The 17,166-nt window shown below is 36.3% G+C and overlaps 1 protein-coding gene across 4 annotated transcripts in view; it reads right to left on the bottom strand.

The window, feature by feature from the left end:
• Window positions 1–17,166, bottom strand: part of ksr2 (kinase suppressor of ras 2) — a 104,247-nt gene that overhangs the window by 74,996 nt on the left and 12,085 nt on the right. For 3 of the 4 annotated variants that reach the window (XM_008417882.2, XM_008417880.1, XM_008417881.1), the window contains exons 2-5: window positions 14,560–14,700; window positions 12,959–13,109; window positions 3,234–3,269; window positions 1,158–1,659 (exon numbers count right to left, since the gene is read on the bottom strand). In XM_008417882.2, the coding sequence (XP_008416104.1) occupies window positions 1,158–1,659; window positions 3,234–3,269; window positions 12,959–13,109; window positions 14,560–14,700 (830 nt within the window). The remainder of the gene's footprint in view (window positions 1–1,157; window positions 1,660–3,233; window positions 3,270–12,958; window positions 13,110–14,559; window positions 14,701–17,166) is intronic. The other variant, XM_008417883.1, reaches the window with a different exon arrangement.

Genomic DNA, 17,166 nt, shown 5'->3' with positions numbered 1-17,166 from the left:
CTGCAATATCCTAGTAAGGAAAGAACAGGGAAAACCCAAACTGCAGACATTTAATTAATATTTTCCTCATATCTGAGATAGTTCCTCAGGAAAATATTTGCATGTAGTAAGAAAAAAAGCAAAATTTTCCTTCTGATGATGTATTTGAATTAAGAAGAGAAAAACAGATGCCAACTTTGCAATGAAGCCAGTTCTTTTGCACATTCACATATAAACCAAGCGAGTGGCTCATGCCAGAAGTGAAAAACCAACGTGACGCTTGCCAGCAATGATCTCCAACCAATTATGATGTATTACCAGAGATACTTGGCTATCAGAAAAGCCAGCATATCTGCCCTTTCGCAATAAGATGCAACATTTCCAGGCACACACAGGCCATTGATTAGAGAGGCTCAACATGCCGCCTGCAGTCTATCAACGCTCAGGGACCGGTAATCAATTCTCTAATGCCGTTTGAGCCTATTCACTGCAGCTATGATCCACTGGTTGCAGATGCACATACACACCGAGAGCCACCAACAAATGTCGATGAAACCCTATGAGCAACCAGGCATAAAACAAATATAACCCAGATGGCCATCGAAAAACACTGGACAGCTCTCAAACGGGAACCTACCAAGTGTAGCAGCGATAGGGCAATGTCATCTACTGTAATGGCATTATCAAAATGAGAGCAGCTCTCCTGAGGCAGACTCTGGTTCCTGATTACCTAGTAGTAGAGGACCGTGTTCATGGCCAAATCTGATCAACATAGCACCAGACATAGGGGTGGCGAGTCAGGAACTAAGCCCCTTATCTCTTCTGACAGGCCAGAGCTCCTTTATGGCCAATGATATCCTCCGAGGAATTAATCTGATTGAGGTCAGTTAAAAGATTATGTTCTAGCAACGCCGCTAAAAGGAAAGTTAAAGTCCAATTTTTCTTTTGAGAAACTTGGATCAGAGTGAGTCACAATCTCTGAAGGTTTTCTAAACCAGCTGACCACTGATACCTTAAGACATTGTGTTTGAGACACCAGATTAAGGGACAAGAAGCAAATAAATTAGTCGCAAAGCTTCATTACCACAACAAAAAGAATCAAGAATTTCTTAAGAAAATTCCATTTCAATGCAAAAATATTTAAATAATTTAAATTACACAGTGGAGTTAACACTTACTTTGGCGTTTGAGCGTCATCCAAGCGGTTCCCCAGCTGGAACTCATGGGATTTGCTCCGATGCAACGCCGTGAAGCCAGGCAGCAGATAGATGAGCTTGCGGCTTGGCGGCGGTGGCGTTCCAGGGGCCTTCACTTTGTTCCTTCGTCTCATGGGGGGAGTACCTGGTGGAGTCATGGTGTTGACCACCAAAGGAGTCCGAGGAGGTGTGTGACCAAAATGCCTTTGACGAGGTGATGGGGGCAGGGAACGGTGACCAGAGTCAAAGGAAGGGAAGAGTCCTGTGGCGGGGTTTTCAACAGTAAGCCGATCTGCGTAGAAAGTAGGCGCCAGGGCTTGTGGACTGTGGCACATGTGCTGGTTGTACTTGGACTGAACTTTGGGGCTTTGGGAGAGCTGGAAACGAATCCACTGACTGGCCTCTGGCTGGCACACTGGAGTGTTTTCCTTTCCAGATTCAGAGGTGGGCCACTGGATGGACCACTCCTGTTTTGCTTGGCTCCCTGTTAAAAAGGATATTACAAAACATCTAGTTGTGGCATATACAAAAAGAAAATGTTTAAAGGGTTTAAATGAACAGTGCTTTAAAAAACTTTCCATAGTTGAACTTTTTCATATCTCTAATTATGAGAGACTTTAATGTAGTTTATTCATTTTGTATTTTATAGAATACCAAAACATAACCTAGCTAATGTCAAAAGAAAGAAAGGCTTGGTTTTAAAGACTTTGTATTTTGAATATGTGTCTGCAGCCATCATTGTACATCTAAAAACTGAAGTTTATGTCCATGCTTCTTCTTTACAGGTCTTCCTACAGAGTTTCAAATGGATTTAGGGTAGGACATTGACTGGGCCATTCCAACACATGAGTTATGCTTTGATTTAAACCAGTAGTTCTAAGTCTTGATCATCCAGATCCATTGTCCTGCATGTTTTCGGTGGTTAGTTTATTGTTCTAGCGGAAGCTAAATTTATGGGGGTTTTTGACCAAAGTAACTTCATGGTTTTCTCACTCTTCAAACTTAAAATTTGACTTTTTATTGCGCTTTCTTCTCTTCCATAAATACTGGATTGCCAGCATGATCAGTGTCTTTGGTTTTCATGATGAGGTTGGTTCACTAATGTTTCCTTACAAACATTTGAAGCATTTAATAAATGCTTATAGATTTTTATATGAAACCCCAAGCGATTATTTTCCTTGCACATTTATAGTCCACTGCCTTGTTTTTGTCAATCCTTTAAAATCCCTGTTAAATACATTGCAGTTTGTGGTTGTACTGTGACAAGTGTAAAAAAGTTTAAAGGTTTTGAATTTAAATATACAATAGGTTAATTATTATCCAGTTAATGCTAACCAGTTAGTCAAATATGCTTATGTTATTTCAAGTTTTCCATAAAAATCAGAGTGAGTATTAAGAACTTCCATTGCTTGCAGTCTGCAATGGAATCACTATTAGGGAAGAGGTCTGTTTAAACACAACCTAAGAGAATGAACTGCTGTGATACATTCACATGGCAGTAAACTAAATTTTAAGTTGCTTGCTTATTTACACTAAACTCAACAGACCTGTGGGAGAACCACAGGTCTTTGTGGTTCTAATACGATCATACTGCTTGAGACTTTTAGTGTAACTTGAGTGAACATCTCTGCATATAACCACATGATGATATCTAAGCAGGTGTTTACATTTACTTAAGTGCGGCAGATTGTGATGTCTCTTAATTGGACAGAAAGAGCAATGTTTCTGTGCAGCGCAGGCAGCAAGCGGATGTTTTGTAGCAAATGAAATGATCAGTTTTGCTACTGGAGCGTTGACGTTACTGTTGCCATATGTCTCCATATTAGTAGAGCCGCTGTGTTTAAAAAATGTGGTGATGGACGCACTATTCAGCAGAAGTGGATGGAGCGATAGAATAAAACATAAAAACAGAGCAGGACAAAGCTGCATGAGTGAACATCAAGCAACCTGTGATTGAAACTTCATGTTCACTGAAATGAAAAAAGATGACAAGCAGTAAAAGATTTAAAAGTGGAAAGCCAAAATGAGTGTTTTTGAGTTTAAGTGACTATACATTACCTCCGTTACTGTGCAATTTATCCTCCTCAAGTTGTTCTTCAGAAAGAAACAAAAAAATATATGTGTTTATTGATCTGGAAGGAAAGCAGCAGAAATACCAGCTTTTGTTCTACGTGCACTTATGCATAACTAAAGGTTCTTTTTTAGAAAATGTATTAAAATGTATCCTAGAAACTTTTAAGCAGAAGCATCAGTTTCTGCGTGGTTAAGTTCTTGTTAAAATGTCCTCCTCTAAAAATTGCCTCTGACCTTCTAGCCACTATTAATGCATATTTCTGTGAGCAACTTTCAATTTGAAGTGTTTTTGTGTCATTATTTCTGCTCCCACGGCATTGTCTCTAAGGAAATGTAAACATCAAAAACATGAAACTTCAAACATAATTTCTGTACCAACAGATGCACCACTGGAAATATCTGCAGTGAAATATTCCCACATGAGATGGAAAACTTGGGGTAAAAATGCCACCAGCCTTTTTGTGTTCTTTAATGTTATAAAGATGAGTTTAAGAGAAGCGATGAGCTGTGAGGGGAAAAAAAGAAAAACAACAGTAAAAACAGTAAAAGTCCTACTCATAAGGAACTATTTTCATTTCTTATTGTTTTAAATAAATCATGCAAATGGTTTATTTCACCTTTTATATTTGCAACATTAAGTCCTCCGGAAAGTTTTGTGAAGTTAATTTTAGTTTCTAATAATACAAAGCCAACTTGTTTAAAAAGTTATTTCTTTGTTTACACAAAAAACAATCCAATTTAGTTGTACCATATACAATCCCATCCAATCTATAATAATCTGGTTTCTTTTCAAATATTTATTCATATAATGCAATTCAGCAAATATATACTTTTTCTGAGACACTCAAACAACCCACACTCACAGAAATCTAACTCCATGCCGAAAACATGCCACATGTCAAAGCCTGTGATAAAATTTTAACCCAATGTCAGTGAAACAGGCAGTACAAGTGGTTAGTTTCTTGTCTCTCGCTGACAACTTATCAGGGAACCTGTTGCTGGTCTAGTTGTCATGGAAACCTGTTGGTTCAGGCACTGCATGGCACATAATATCTGCACGATATTTTGCTTTATTTGATGTGCTTCTTAAAAACAAGAAGTTATAGTATTACCAACAAGTGTCCTGTGTGATCTGGATGTAAGTACACAACCATAACTAATGCTTTTACATCTACAGTACAGAAATTAGTCGGAATTTCTTGAGTCAATGTGCTTTAGCCACTCTGCCCTCAGTGTGACCACCTGAGGAACGCACTTGTGTTTGAACCCGACATCACCTCTGAAAAACGTACAAAGATGGGGAGAAAAGATGAGGGCCTGATAGAGAGCTCATCCAGAGATGCAGAGAGAATTGTGGCTTCTTTCTTAGCAGAGATATACCCGTCGCAGGCCACTGGGAGATGTAAAAGTTCAACTTGATGCCACATGAACATTAATCGACTCCAATAAAAAAGTTCGCAAAACCGAAGCTGACATCACAGATGGGAGGCAGCAGGAAGATGATTGCATGTGGGCTGGTTGAAAGGTGTTTAATGACTGACGTTCGAGGTGGCAATTAGTGTGGTGCCTTTCAAAATTAAGTTGTTTCTGGGAATGTTGACCGATCACCTTTGATTTGAGTTATGAGCTTCCCTTTGGTAATTATAGTCTTGCATGCGGCTGCCTCTCTTTACTGCTACTTCTGACAGTTCTCGTTAGATGATACCCAGGCGAAATTTCTCTGCAAGAGAAGCAAAGAGCTTGACTCTACCTCGTGAAACTGTTGCCTCACATAATGAGTCAATTCATGGAGAACATTAGTATCTTAGCAACTGCCTCAGGAAAATACTGTCAGGGCTTGTGAATTTATTCTGTCACATAGTTTCACCTGAGCAAAGGACTGTGGCTAACTAAAAACAGTTTGATGATAAATGAAAGGAAGAAGGCATACCAAGCACAACCCCTTTGAGATCTGCAATCTAACTTGTTAGTCATTTTCACAAGTACATTTCAGAAGTTTCATCTTTGCAAAGCTTTGATCTTAAAAGCACATATCTACACTTTAGAATTTATTAGAACTTCAGAGAGCTGATATTAATAATACCAGGACTATAGTCTACCCTGCTGTTCTCTAATGTTTCTTTGAAACATTGTGAGTGTTTCAAATGGACTCCAAAAAAAAGTCCAGCTGAACCACTTAAAAGGTCCAGCTTCTCCAAAACAGGATGACGGTGTGGTACAAAAGCAATATCCAGTCATGAAGGCCATTATAATAGTATGTGTCATCATTATGTTGGTTCATTTTCAGTTTTTAGTAGTTGCAATAACAATATGTTCATAATGATAATTGGCAATGATCTCTGTTGCACAAGGAAAAGTTATTTTTTGTTTGTTTTGTTTTGCTATGTTTTAGGGATTTCTACTTGTTTAGGTTCTCAGTGGCAGTGAACTTAGTGATGCTGTGATGTTGACTGAAGGAAGATTCAGACTCAACAGCTTAAAAAGCTTAGAGTAAGATCTGTAGGAAAGAACTGCACCACTGCTTTCCCTGCTAATTGTCCATTCCTATCATAACAAGATTAATTATTTACAGCTGCAAGCTCACTGAGCATAGATGCAAGTTGGACAGACATTATTGTTGATCAAGGAGATATATAGCATTTGCTATATATTACTGACACCATTACTTCGCCGTTAAGAGATGTGACACATTCTTGTACACTTTATATAAATGACAAATAAAATTATGTTACATGGTGTATGTCAACTAGAACACAAAACATCAATATATTTTAGATATCGCAAATGTTAAGAATGCATTGTTAAAGCTTTGAAATTTGCTTGGTATGTACTTTGGTTGGTGAGTTGGTGTCTTTCTAGGTAATTTAATTGACTGGAGGTTTGCTTGGCTGGTTGGTGCTTTGGTTGATTGGGAATTTGATAAACTGGTAGTTTGACTGGTTGGTTGGTTAGTAGGTGGTTTGGTTCACTCTCAGGCTGACTGGTTTGGGTAGCTGGTTAGTTGATTGACTTATTTATTGATGTGGATAGTTAATTAATTTGTCTGTTCAATAAATTATTTTTGTTGAGCTTTGAGTTAACATAACATCCATATTACTTTGAAAATGCTAAATAAAACAAAATCTGGAAGAATTACAGATGCAAACTATTAGTTGCTCTTTATACTGTTTCACTCCATCTAGCAAATATGTGACTATTGTTCACTTAACATACTATCAACTAGACTGACATGTAGTTTGGCATTTAAAAGGTTTCTATTGGACCACTGGACTGTGATTTAACAGTTTGCACAATCTTATTGTCACTGTGAATAATGAAACTCAGTCGCAGTCTCATTCCTTAAACTCTAAAAAGTTTTCTGAGCACCTATCCCCACTTTAATTTACATCTGTCATTGTGAGGAGTAAAATATGTACAAACAACGAAAATCAATTTGTCCACATCACTATTTTATAAATTTGAGATTTCAACACTTTTATGTTAAGGCTGCTAAATTTATGCGTGAAGAGATGTGCCTCAACGCTGGTGACATTGTGTTGCATTGACTGACTGATGCATGGGCAACAGATGCTCTTCTTCTATGCATTGAAAGCAAATCAAAATCAGTGCCTCACTAGTCATAAGCCTCAGGAGATGTCACTCCGAACCAATCATTGTATTCAGATTTGCTGAAGGGATAAACCTAAAACCTGAAAGGCAGTAACTCTGGGGACTGGAGTTGGAACCGCTGGTTTATGCCTCTTTTGCTTTTGCTGTTGTTGTCTCTTGTGTTATGGCAGGTTAATTGGGCAGCTTCTTTTTCAGTTTTTGATTATAGACCTAATTGGTATTCTGATATCTAGTTTTTATTTTTATCGTTTTCACTGCCTAAGCCTGATCTGCAGAATTATCCCTGACCTGCTCAACCCAGGCTATGCAGTCTGTTTGATGCGTGTTGCTTATGTTGTAGCTGGACATCCACTAACACACATTCATTCAGCATGTCTTAGTCGTATATCCTAATTAACCCAAATTAATTGCTGAGTTACAGATTAAAAATTCCAACTCACAGAAACTAGATTTTAAATTGACAATCTGATGCTTTAACTAAATACTTTATTCCCTCCTTTTTTGGCAACCCCATAATTTCTTTGCTGATTTCATTAAAAGAAACTCCCTTTTTGTTTTTTATCTTACCTAAACCAACATGCCCACGTCACACTTAGCTCCAAACGATGCACCTGAACCATTTACTTTTTTTTTTTTTTTTTTTGCTCTGCCATCATTAATGCATAAAGCACATCCCATCATCATAATCGGTACTAATTTAACTTGCAGCAAGGCATTGGTAAAAGCTGATAACAGCCTCATAATTGGACTAATTACCTCCAGATATGTTGCTTCTTTGGGCTAAATGGCAGTGAAATGCCACAGTGACGGGTCCTTCTAGCTGCCATTGTAAACAGGATTTAGTGAAAAGGGCAAGGGCTGTGTTCAATAAATTCAGTGTCCCTTTTTAATCTCCACACTTTTGAGTGGATCGGTTTGTTGAATGTTCTCGCAGTGTAATCACTGGGACTCAAAATTGGGCCCTGCTAATTAGCTAACAGTCAATAGAGACCACCTGGGTGCTCAGGAAGACAGTTGTTAGTGGTTCGGTCAATTGCTTCTTCCAGTATTTTCTTTCTCTACTCTTTCTGGGCTTTTTCTTCTCAACAAGACGATGCGAGTCTCCCTTACCTGCTGTTGTCATCACTTATTTCTTGCGTTGTGCGATTCTACATCTCACCGTCCCTTTGAGTTTACATCTCCAGCCTCCTTTCCTCGTGTACTCTGTTCCTCTGTCTGTATTTATTTCTCTCTTTTCTTTTCTTGGTCACGGGATTTGAAGCAAAGTAGACGTTTGTATGTACACAACGCATTGGCATTATTTTCAACGATCCAAGATTACAGAGCAAACACAGAAAAGAGCTGCCGTGCTAAGAAAAGATCAACGCTAACCTTGATCAACAGAAGGCGCAAATATTCTAGAAACTACTCATGTATTTTTGTCTGAGAGTATTTTTGTGTGTAGATTTGTCTCCAGGGGTAGACTTGATAATGTGTACATAATGCGGCACAAAGAATTGGCCTGGCTGCCTCCAAATTGTATGACTCATCCTTATTGTAACTCAGAAAAGCTTGTAGTTCTTTTTTTTTTTTTGCATCAGTTTCCATCCTCCATTATTACACTAAAAAGCAACATAGTCACTTATTTTGCTTTTTTAGCAGATGGATACAATGCAGATAGCAGTCGACAATGTTCTGGTCTGCCAATTTTTATGATTCAAATGAATTATAACCATAAGGAAAAGATGTATTAAAAAGCAAAAGCGTCAGCAGTTATCTGTAAATCCTGCTCACTTTTCATTCAAAATGCTTGAATATGTGTATTTCTGTTTTAAATATTGCATTTTTTTTTAAATGCATCCTCCACTCCTTTAGTGTCCACATTTGCGTGGATGGGATTCTTTCATTTCATTTTTATTCTCACTGAAAGATGGGAACTTGCAAATCTCTGTACCATCCACACGTGTGAACCCACCGACGTGCAAATGCGACTGTGTTTTGGAGCTAAGTCGCATCTCCATTTGGGTAAGAATACGAGGACCAACCGCAGAGAGCCCCCTATTTCTCTCAGCTGAAAAGTGGCTCTCGCCGCTCTGCTGTTGTGCATTCGCACATTTCAAGTAAAGCCCACCCTGTCAGAGAGCCCATTAGTGGCTCTGTTTGGTCAGGCCATGCCGTTGGAGAGCAAAAAAAAAAAAAAGAAAAGCAAGAGTGAAGACACAAATGAAAAGGAAAGGCAGGAAAGGTAATAAAAGTAAACTACAGAAAAAAGACAAATACAGGAATAAAATGACAGCTCACTCTCCCAAAGTAAACTTCGGTTGTCAAATGAGAAGTAATCTAATGTGGACTTTATTGTCAAAATTAAACTATGCGGCGGAATAATTATTTAAGATTTGCATTTGTAAAATATACTATAATATATACTGCTCAAAAAAATAAAGGGAACACTTAAACAACACAATATAACTCCAAGTAAATCAAACTTCTGTGAAATCAAACTGTCCACTTAGGAAGCAACACTGATTGACCCGACGAGGGTCCCCGTTGTCAATCAGTGTTGCTTCCTAAGTGGACAGTTTGATTTCACAGAAGTTTGATTTACTTGGAGTTATATTGTGTTGTTTAAGTGTTCCCTTTATTTTTTTGAGCAGTGTATATCAACGACAAAGCATGACAAGTTTTAAATAAGATTGCTTTGAAGAAATGACTTTAAAAAGAACAGTAACAAATTATAAAATTAGTTCTCATCTGAAACTGCTGCTGGCAAACTAAAGGAATCACAGCAGCTTCCAAACTTAGGTAGCCCTGGTAGCAATGCACCAAAATCACCAGATTAAAATGAGTTTTTATTCAAGTAGCATAATAAACCACACAGAGAATCCAGTCTTCAAATCGTCTACATTCAATGTTGAAAACACATCAAATAAAAATCGAGAAACTTATTCATACACCCTTAATACACCTTCGCCGTCTTTTATATCTGCCTCACATTTCATTGATATAGAAAGATGTGCTGCACATTGCAGCATTGCCTTTCTCCACATTTGGTTGTTTAGTGCAAGTAATTTGATCACCAGGTTGTCGAAATTAATTTTGACCCTTTCACAAAAAGATATGTACACTTACTGTATAACCAGATATTTACACACAATGTTTAAAAAACAAACAGAAAAAAACCCCGAATTGACTCCCTTTTCTCTCACTCTCTGATTAAATTAGAGTCAAAATCTCCTGTTTCAAGTTGGTTAAGATAATAAAAAAAGCATTAGTGTTTTTTTGAATCCCAGAATTATCAGATATTTCTTTTCAGCTTGCATCAAATTGCATTGGAGGTAATCTTTCTTCAACGTCTCACAGCAGTTTGCTCAAACTTTGTTCAGTTCCTGTCAGATCTGCTCATCTTCCTTGCTGAGTGGCCTTTCAGCTAGTGTTGGTCGATATAATTCATTTTGACTTATTCATACATGATTCGTTTGTGGATAAGGACGCTCTCCCCTGCAAGGTATTTTGCTTTTACTCTGGTTGACACGCACATTTCTCACCAAAATATGCTCAACTTGGGTCACAGAAACAATCTCCTTAATACTATGGTGGATAACTGACCTAAAAAGTAAAAGTTCATTTAATGACGGTGATTAAAAAATATGTTGAGTCTTTTTATCCTGTTAGCTAAATATCTGGTGTCAACTACAAGCCCACTTATGTGCAACCTCTAAACAAACATTGAACCAATCACCCAGTAATGTTACTTAACCTCATGTTAATTTTTGCAGATGCTCAATCTACACTGATGAAGATTCACTCACCTTATGCTGTTTTTTATTTTTAGACTTTTATTACTTTCCAGGTCTGCCAAAAATTGTGAAGAACATCATAGATTTTTCTTCAATGACTTCAGGAGTCAATAGGTTTTTAAGATGTGCAATTAGAGTGTTTTGTGTTCTTGTTAAATTAGACAGAATTACACTTTTGGCTGCATTTTGATCAGATGCATTTTCTTTTCTGTTTTCATTTCTGAAAATACCTCTTAAAACTTGACTATTTTGGATTACTGTGAATAATAAAGAACTTAAATCAAAAATCCCAGCATGACATGAGATGAGATCAGAACAGACAACTCAAAGTCAGCAGGGAAGACCTGAGCCATCCCACTGACATCAAAGTGTTTCAGTCACAAAGACTCAGGACTTACAACAAACTAGCCAATGCATTAGCGTCTCTGCTACATGATAAAGCTTCTTCAGGGAGAAAAACACTCGAATGGGCTTTGCTGCAACTCATCTTTAAGACGAGCTCTAGGTTTTATTTTTAATCCTCAATAGCTGTCAAAATAAAATAAAATCCAACAACCTAAAATTAAAATTCTAATATTTTCCTTACATCACGTTGTGGCTGTTACAGTTAAATTTCCTCTGTTGGCAGGGGAACTACATTTATTTTTGGGAGAACTTATTCTTATGTAGTTTCTTTCAAACATTTGAACAATTTTTCGACTGAGTCTGAACCCATTTTACTCTTGATGTTTTGAGATCTACAGGCTATTGAGGTGGGAATGATGTTTATCTATTATTACAACTGAATGGCCTCCCTACAACTATGACTAAAGTAGATGCTGTATTGGTTGTGTAAAAGATTCAAAGGCATGTAGCTGACATTCTGTTTGAGGGAAATTCAGTATTACTGCCTCCCTGTTTGTGTTACTTCCTCTCTGATTTACAATTTTGCTTTTGACAGATGCAAAAGGAAAGTCAGTTTTTTGTTTTTCAAATATCTCTTGGACTCTAATACAAGCAGAAACCTGCCTGTTTTTTAAGAAACTTATCAAATATAAAGTTTGACCCAGTAACAGGGGAATTATATTTCTTTCTGGTTTTTGAAATGTTGTAAATAGAGCAACACAATTTCCCATCTGTTTCAAATTGTTCTTAGATATTATCAACAGATTTCTTAGAAAATGCATTCGCTCCTGTTTTGCTGAAATAAAAGTGTCTGAAAGTTGGATGGTGCAAAATACAAGCTCCTCAAATGACGGTTTAAATATTTTCCAACCGAGAACCAACAACCACAGGCAGTATTATGTCTGTGGTATCTACAGCTATGTTAAACCTCATTTAATGAAATACTCTCTGAGCGATTAATGGAAAGCTGAAGGACAAAAACTTACATCTTAATTTGAATTTTATGTGAAAGAACAGATGGATCAGAGAGAAAAGAAGTTATTCAAACCAGCAACACAGTTCAGTTTCAGTGATGCTCTACTGCCCCCTTCTTGTTAATGTTTGTTATTGCAAGTCTTGGTTTCTGGACAAGCAATAAACGGTCTTTTAAAGCCATCTGGTGGGGAGCAAAGGTAATGCATCTATGGAACTTAAGGAAAAAACTCACCTGAAATATTAGAAAATTCTTCTCTGAAGCTGTTTACATACATATTCTCCTGATCAAAACCATGAGAAGAAGGAATTTGCTGAATGATAGCCAGGTTTTAAAAAGATTTTCAAATAGCTGAATAAATATTCATGAGCAAGAAAGAAAATATTGTGGAGAAGTTATTTTAACCTGCATTTAAACTCAAAGCTGCTGTTACTTAGCCAATAAAGTTTACTAAAAAGTCAATGCATCATAGTATACAATACATTATTTTATTTTATTTTTTATTTTTTGGTCAGGCATTCACACTGCCATAACAGTAGCAAAGGCAAAAGTACTTTTACCCCATCTAAACACTTTAATCTGGATCACTGTAAACATTTTTCATTGTTATTAGATGTATTTCCTAATAATCCAGACTTCCATTTTTTTCATTTTGTTTAAAACAAAATCAATTTGTAATTAAATCAGCACAACTTTTTTTCACATAGGGTTATATTGCTGCTTAAATTTGTCAGTCAGAACTTTTACAAGTTTTTGATGATACCTGTGTAACAGGTTACCACAATATAGAGCAACAGTAAAAGTGTGACACTTCTTTACAAAAGCTGGGAACATTTTTTATTTCAATCTGCTCTGTTTGTAGCTCAAAGAATATTTGAGATTAAGGAAAAAAGGAGATTAAAAATCCATGTAACTGTTGTAAAGAGAACATTATATTACACCTCTCTGTCAGCAGAGCGGACTCTTACCAAGTTGGTGGGCCTTTCTGAGGCAGGAGAGGGAAGCGTTAAGTCGGGCACATTCTTCTTCGTTGGCACCAAACTTCTGCAACAGCTCACACACCTGCTCCTCACTCATCTCCAGTAGGCCTTCTAGATTAACCTCACCTGCATTCATCTCCTGAAAAGCATGCACACAACAGACGCACAGTACCGTTGGTGTTTACCACAATGTACAGAAATTACAAAAACAGCACCTTTACACACCAAGAGCAAGATTTGTAAAGTGCCAGAAATGGGTCATAAAGACGTGTTCTTTGCTCCTTCTGTGACCCAAACTTGAAAAGTTAGTTGAGCCTGAGAGGAATCGCAAAACTCGTGGTTCTTTTTCATTGTTTTTAGCAGATACATATCTAATTTCCTATCAGATACTTCTTGGCTACATAAAAAAATAAATATAAATCACCAGGGTATAATTTGAATAATTTGTTGGGGAAAAAAGTCCTGGACATTTGCAGTTTTTCCTAGTCACTTTGGTGCATTTCTCACATCACTTAACATTCGCACAATAGCCGTACAAACTGCAAACATCCCCACTGATAATCTGCAAAAGCAAAATGGAAAGTTCATGTTTTATGTTAACAGTTTCAGTGTGATCAAAATTTAATTTTTGTAACATCATTTATGAAATAAATCAAATAGCTTTGTCAAATCTATTATCAGTGTTTACTAAGTGTTTTTAATGAAAAACAGGCATATCTCAGTGACACCATTTGAAATCCAGTTTTAGTTTTTCTTGATTGTTTTCATGCAATCAAACTCCAGATTTTCAAAATAGTTGTAGTATAGAAAATACTGCAAATGTAAATTGAAATAAAATCTGCAAGAGACTAAGAAATTAAGAAAATAAAAATACGATTTATTACAGAATAAAAATACACACTATTGATACTCAGTTCACCTGAGAGAAACTGGTCACTTTTGGAGATTTTAAGGATAAACTGATCAAGAAATGTATAAAATTTGCTTGAGAGATTTTAACAACTAGCTCAGCATTTTTGAATGCAATGACTAAAGCAATGAAACAAATAGTAATAATAGCAATACTACTACTCAGTATTCAGTATAGTTCTTTTTGGCTGATATCATATTAGCAAGTGATAATGTAAAACAATTTATTGGAAAAATGAGAATTTGCTACTATAATGAGCACAAATTACTATTATGGAGGTTGAAATAGCAGCTGTGATCATTTTTATTCTTATCAAACAAATACACCAACGCAATTGAGAACAACTTTGGAATTACTTATTTAGACTTTATATATTAAAAAATACTTTAAGATACTTTAAAATAAAATAAAAAACAGATTGGAAAAAACATAAACCTTAAAATCTAATACATTCTTAAATGCACAAACGGCTTAGACAGCAAGGTCATTCCATCTTCCTGCATTAGAATTGTACAAATTGAGGATAAATTGCCGTATCTATCAAAATGAAATGTATGGGGGGAAAAACATATGTATGCATAAAGTATTTCCTTGGAGTTTTCTACTGTATGTGTGGTTTTTATTGGTCTCTCAACATTTCCAGTAGGGAGAAATGAAACAACAGAGAACTACACATCACCTCTGCGACCTCCTTCCTTAAGTTGACAATGCGGAACCAGTGGTCGAGGCGAGGGAAGTCTTCCAGCTCTGCACTGCGCTCCTCTAAGGCCACTTTGCACTTGCAGGACAGCTGGCGGCTGAAGTACTTCACCAACTTCCCCTGTTAAGGACAAACACGGTTAGGAAAGTGATCCACATCCATACAACATTTACATGCAACAAATTGTTCACTAAAGCGTTGTATATTATGAGAATTTAAAAATTCTAAATAAGTGAAAGCAGACATTAAACACTGGTTGACAGCACAACTCACACAAAAAAAAAACAAGCAAGAGAAATTAATTAATTAAGAGAAATTTTAAGACAAGACATTGAAAGAGCCTGTAGAGAGAACCCGTTTCAGAAACTGTAAGAGTTTCAGCTTCGTCTCTAGGAGCAGCTGGTCAGGTGACCTTTGAGACCGAGATGGAGAAAACAGATGAAGCAGACAGGGTGGAGGAAGGTTATTAAGACGCTTCAAAACAACTCAAAGAATTCAAAACTCAATTGTGTGTCAGATTAAAGTAAACAAAAACAGCCAGAACATGAGTGATATGAAATCATCAGTGTGATCAAGCAGAAAGATTAACTGACTGGTTGCAGGGAGAGAATACAGGGTTCTATGAAATGAAGCTGACACTAAAGAATAACTAGACCCAAGAAACAATTAAGCTAGAGGAAGAAGGAATAACTAGACACAAGAACTAAACATAATAAACCAGAAACACTAAGAAAAGACTAAACCAAAGTAAAACAGAAACATGGCTGGTCTAATCAGAGAAAAGGAACCCAGCATCCTGACAAATATACCATTAAAAACACTGTAAGGATCAATTTTATAGTGCTGAAGAGAATATGTTGTTTCTGAAGATAGGATGGAATAATTACTTAAAAGTATTTTTATTTCTCAGTTTAACAGTCCTCTGATAAATATCCCAACTTTTAACTAAATGACGTTGTCTTATCCACATTGTCATCAGAATCAGCTGTATTGGTCATGTTTGTGCACACAAATAGGACATTTCACTTAAGTTCCACTTTTCTCACAATGCACAGACATTTTATATATAAATATATAAACTTGGTTAAAATTTTAACAGGATTCTGATGCTGTGTGTTTTGTTTTTGTCCAGATTGGAGCCAAACTGCCACCACAGTATAAAGTCTTTCACAGCCTCTAACAGGTTTTCTTCTAGCTCCTCATTTATCTTTACGCATCTTCCATCAGCCCTGACTCTGTGACTCTATCCAGCATGATGCAGCTATAAGCTTAGAGCATGTGCAGTGTTAGTTTTATTGTTAATGTGTAGGTCAGAAAATTTAATTTTGGTATCATTTGACCAAAGTACTTCATGTTTGCTGGCTTCAGAGTAACAGTTTCCCCTAGCGGTGACAGATTAAAATTGCAACCTGTCAAAATAGAAACTTTCCATATGAAACATTGAATAGAGTTGAATTCTTTTATTCTAGAACATTTTATTTTCCCTGGAAATTTTCTTCAGTGACTTTTGTAATTACTGGTATGGTTAACTTTTGTGTTACTTGTTGATATTTTCTCCTAAGAAGACATGTCAAAATATGAAAAACAGCAAAACGTACTGCAACCAAGGAGTAAATTTTTAATAAAAGAGCTGGTACTAAAAGTCTTGTAAAAGGTAGTGAGAGTAGAAAAAAAACATCATTTTCTATCCATACTTACATGCAAATAATTTTTCTTTAATGAAAAAAAGATAGCTGTTTATAATTTCAGTAATTTCAGTCAGTAACACTTGAGCTCAGAAAAGTTATTTGAAAAACTACTGTTTCAACTTTAAAAATTAAACTTTCTCACCTGACCTCAGCTTTCACCATGAAGGCTTTGGGTTTGGATTAGTAACATTTACTGTTTTAAACTTTTCATATGTAATACTGCCATCTTGCTTTCACTAAAAACGGTTACATACATGGGGTAAAACAAATCTATTATGTTTTAAAAGATAAAACCTAAGCAGGTGAGTTTGAGAGAAAAAACTGATCAAGTTTTTTCATATATATTTTCTGTTCTTTCCTAAATTAATTATTAGAAAATGTTTGAGTTTAAAAATACAAATGTCTTAAACATGTGAAGGTGCAGCTGTAATGTGCTGCAAGAGCAAATTCACATGTTAGAAAAGAGCATACTGAAAAGGATCTTAAATACTTGAAGTTCTGCATCCAAAAAACATTTTGGCTGTATGATTTTGAGCATAACTCAGTAATGATATAACAAATAATTCAATTGAAAAAGCTTACCATAGTCAAAAATAAAATTATGTAATCATAATCTAACAGCAGAAACTTAAAAAACAGATTTTTGTGGGCTTGTAATGATATGAGCATCCCACAATAAATAAGCTCAACACATAGAGGCCATCAAGGGAACAAAATAATGTGAAATCATGTCATCAAAAAGTATTAGTATGCATAACTGCTCAATCAAAGGCACATATGCACAGTTTAAGAGAATGAAGGTTATATTAAACCATTTATGTCACTTACATCCCCTCTGAAATGCTTCATTACAGCCAGCTATCAGGAAACTACTTGTCCTGACTGAATGACGCAGTAG

This window comes from Poecilia reticulata, linkage group LG9 (genome assembly GCF_000633615.1).
Source record: "Poecilia reticulata strain Guanapo linkage group LG9, Guppy_female_1.0+MT, whole genome shotgun sequence".
NCBI lineage: Eukaryota > Metazoa > Chordata > Actinopteri > Cyprinodontiformes > Poeciliidae > Poecilia > Poecilia reticulata.
The sequence above is the reverse complement of the archived record's forward strand: the minus strand, read 5'-3'. Positions and strand labels throughout refer to the sequence as shown.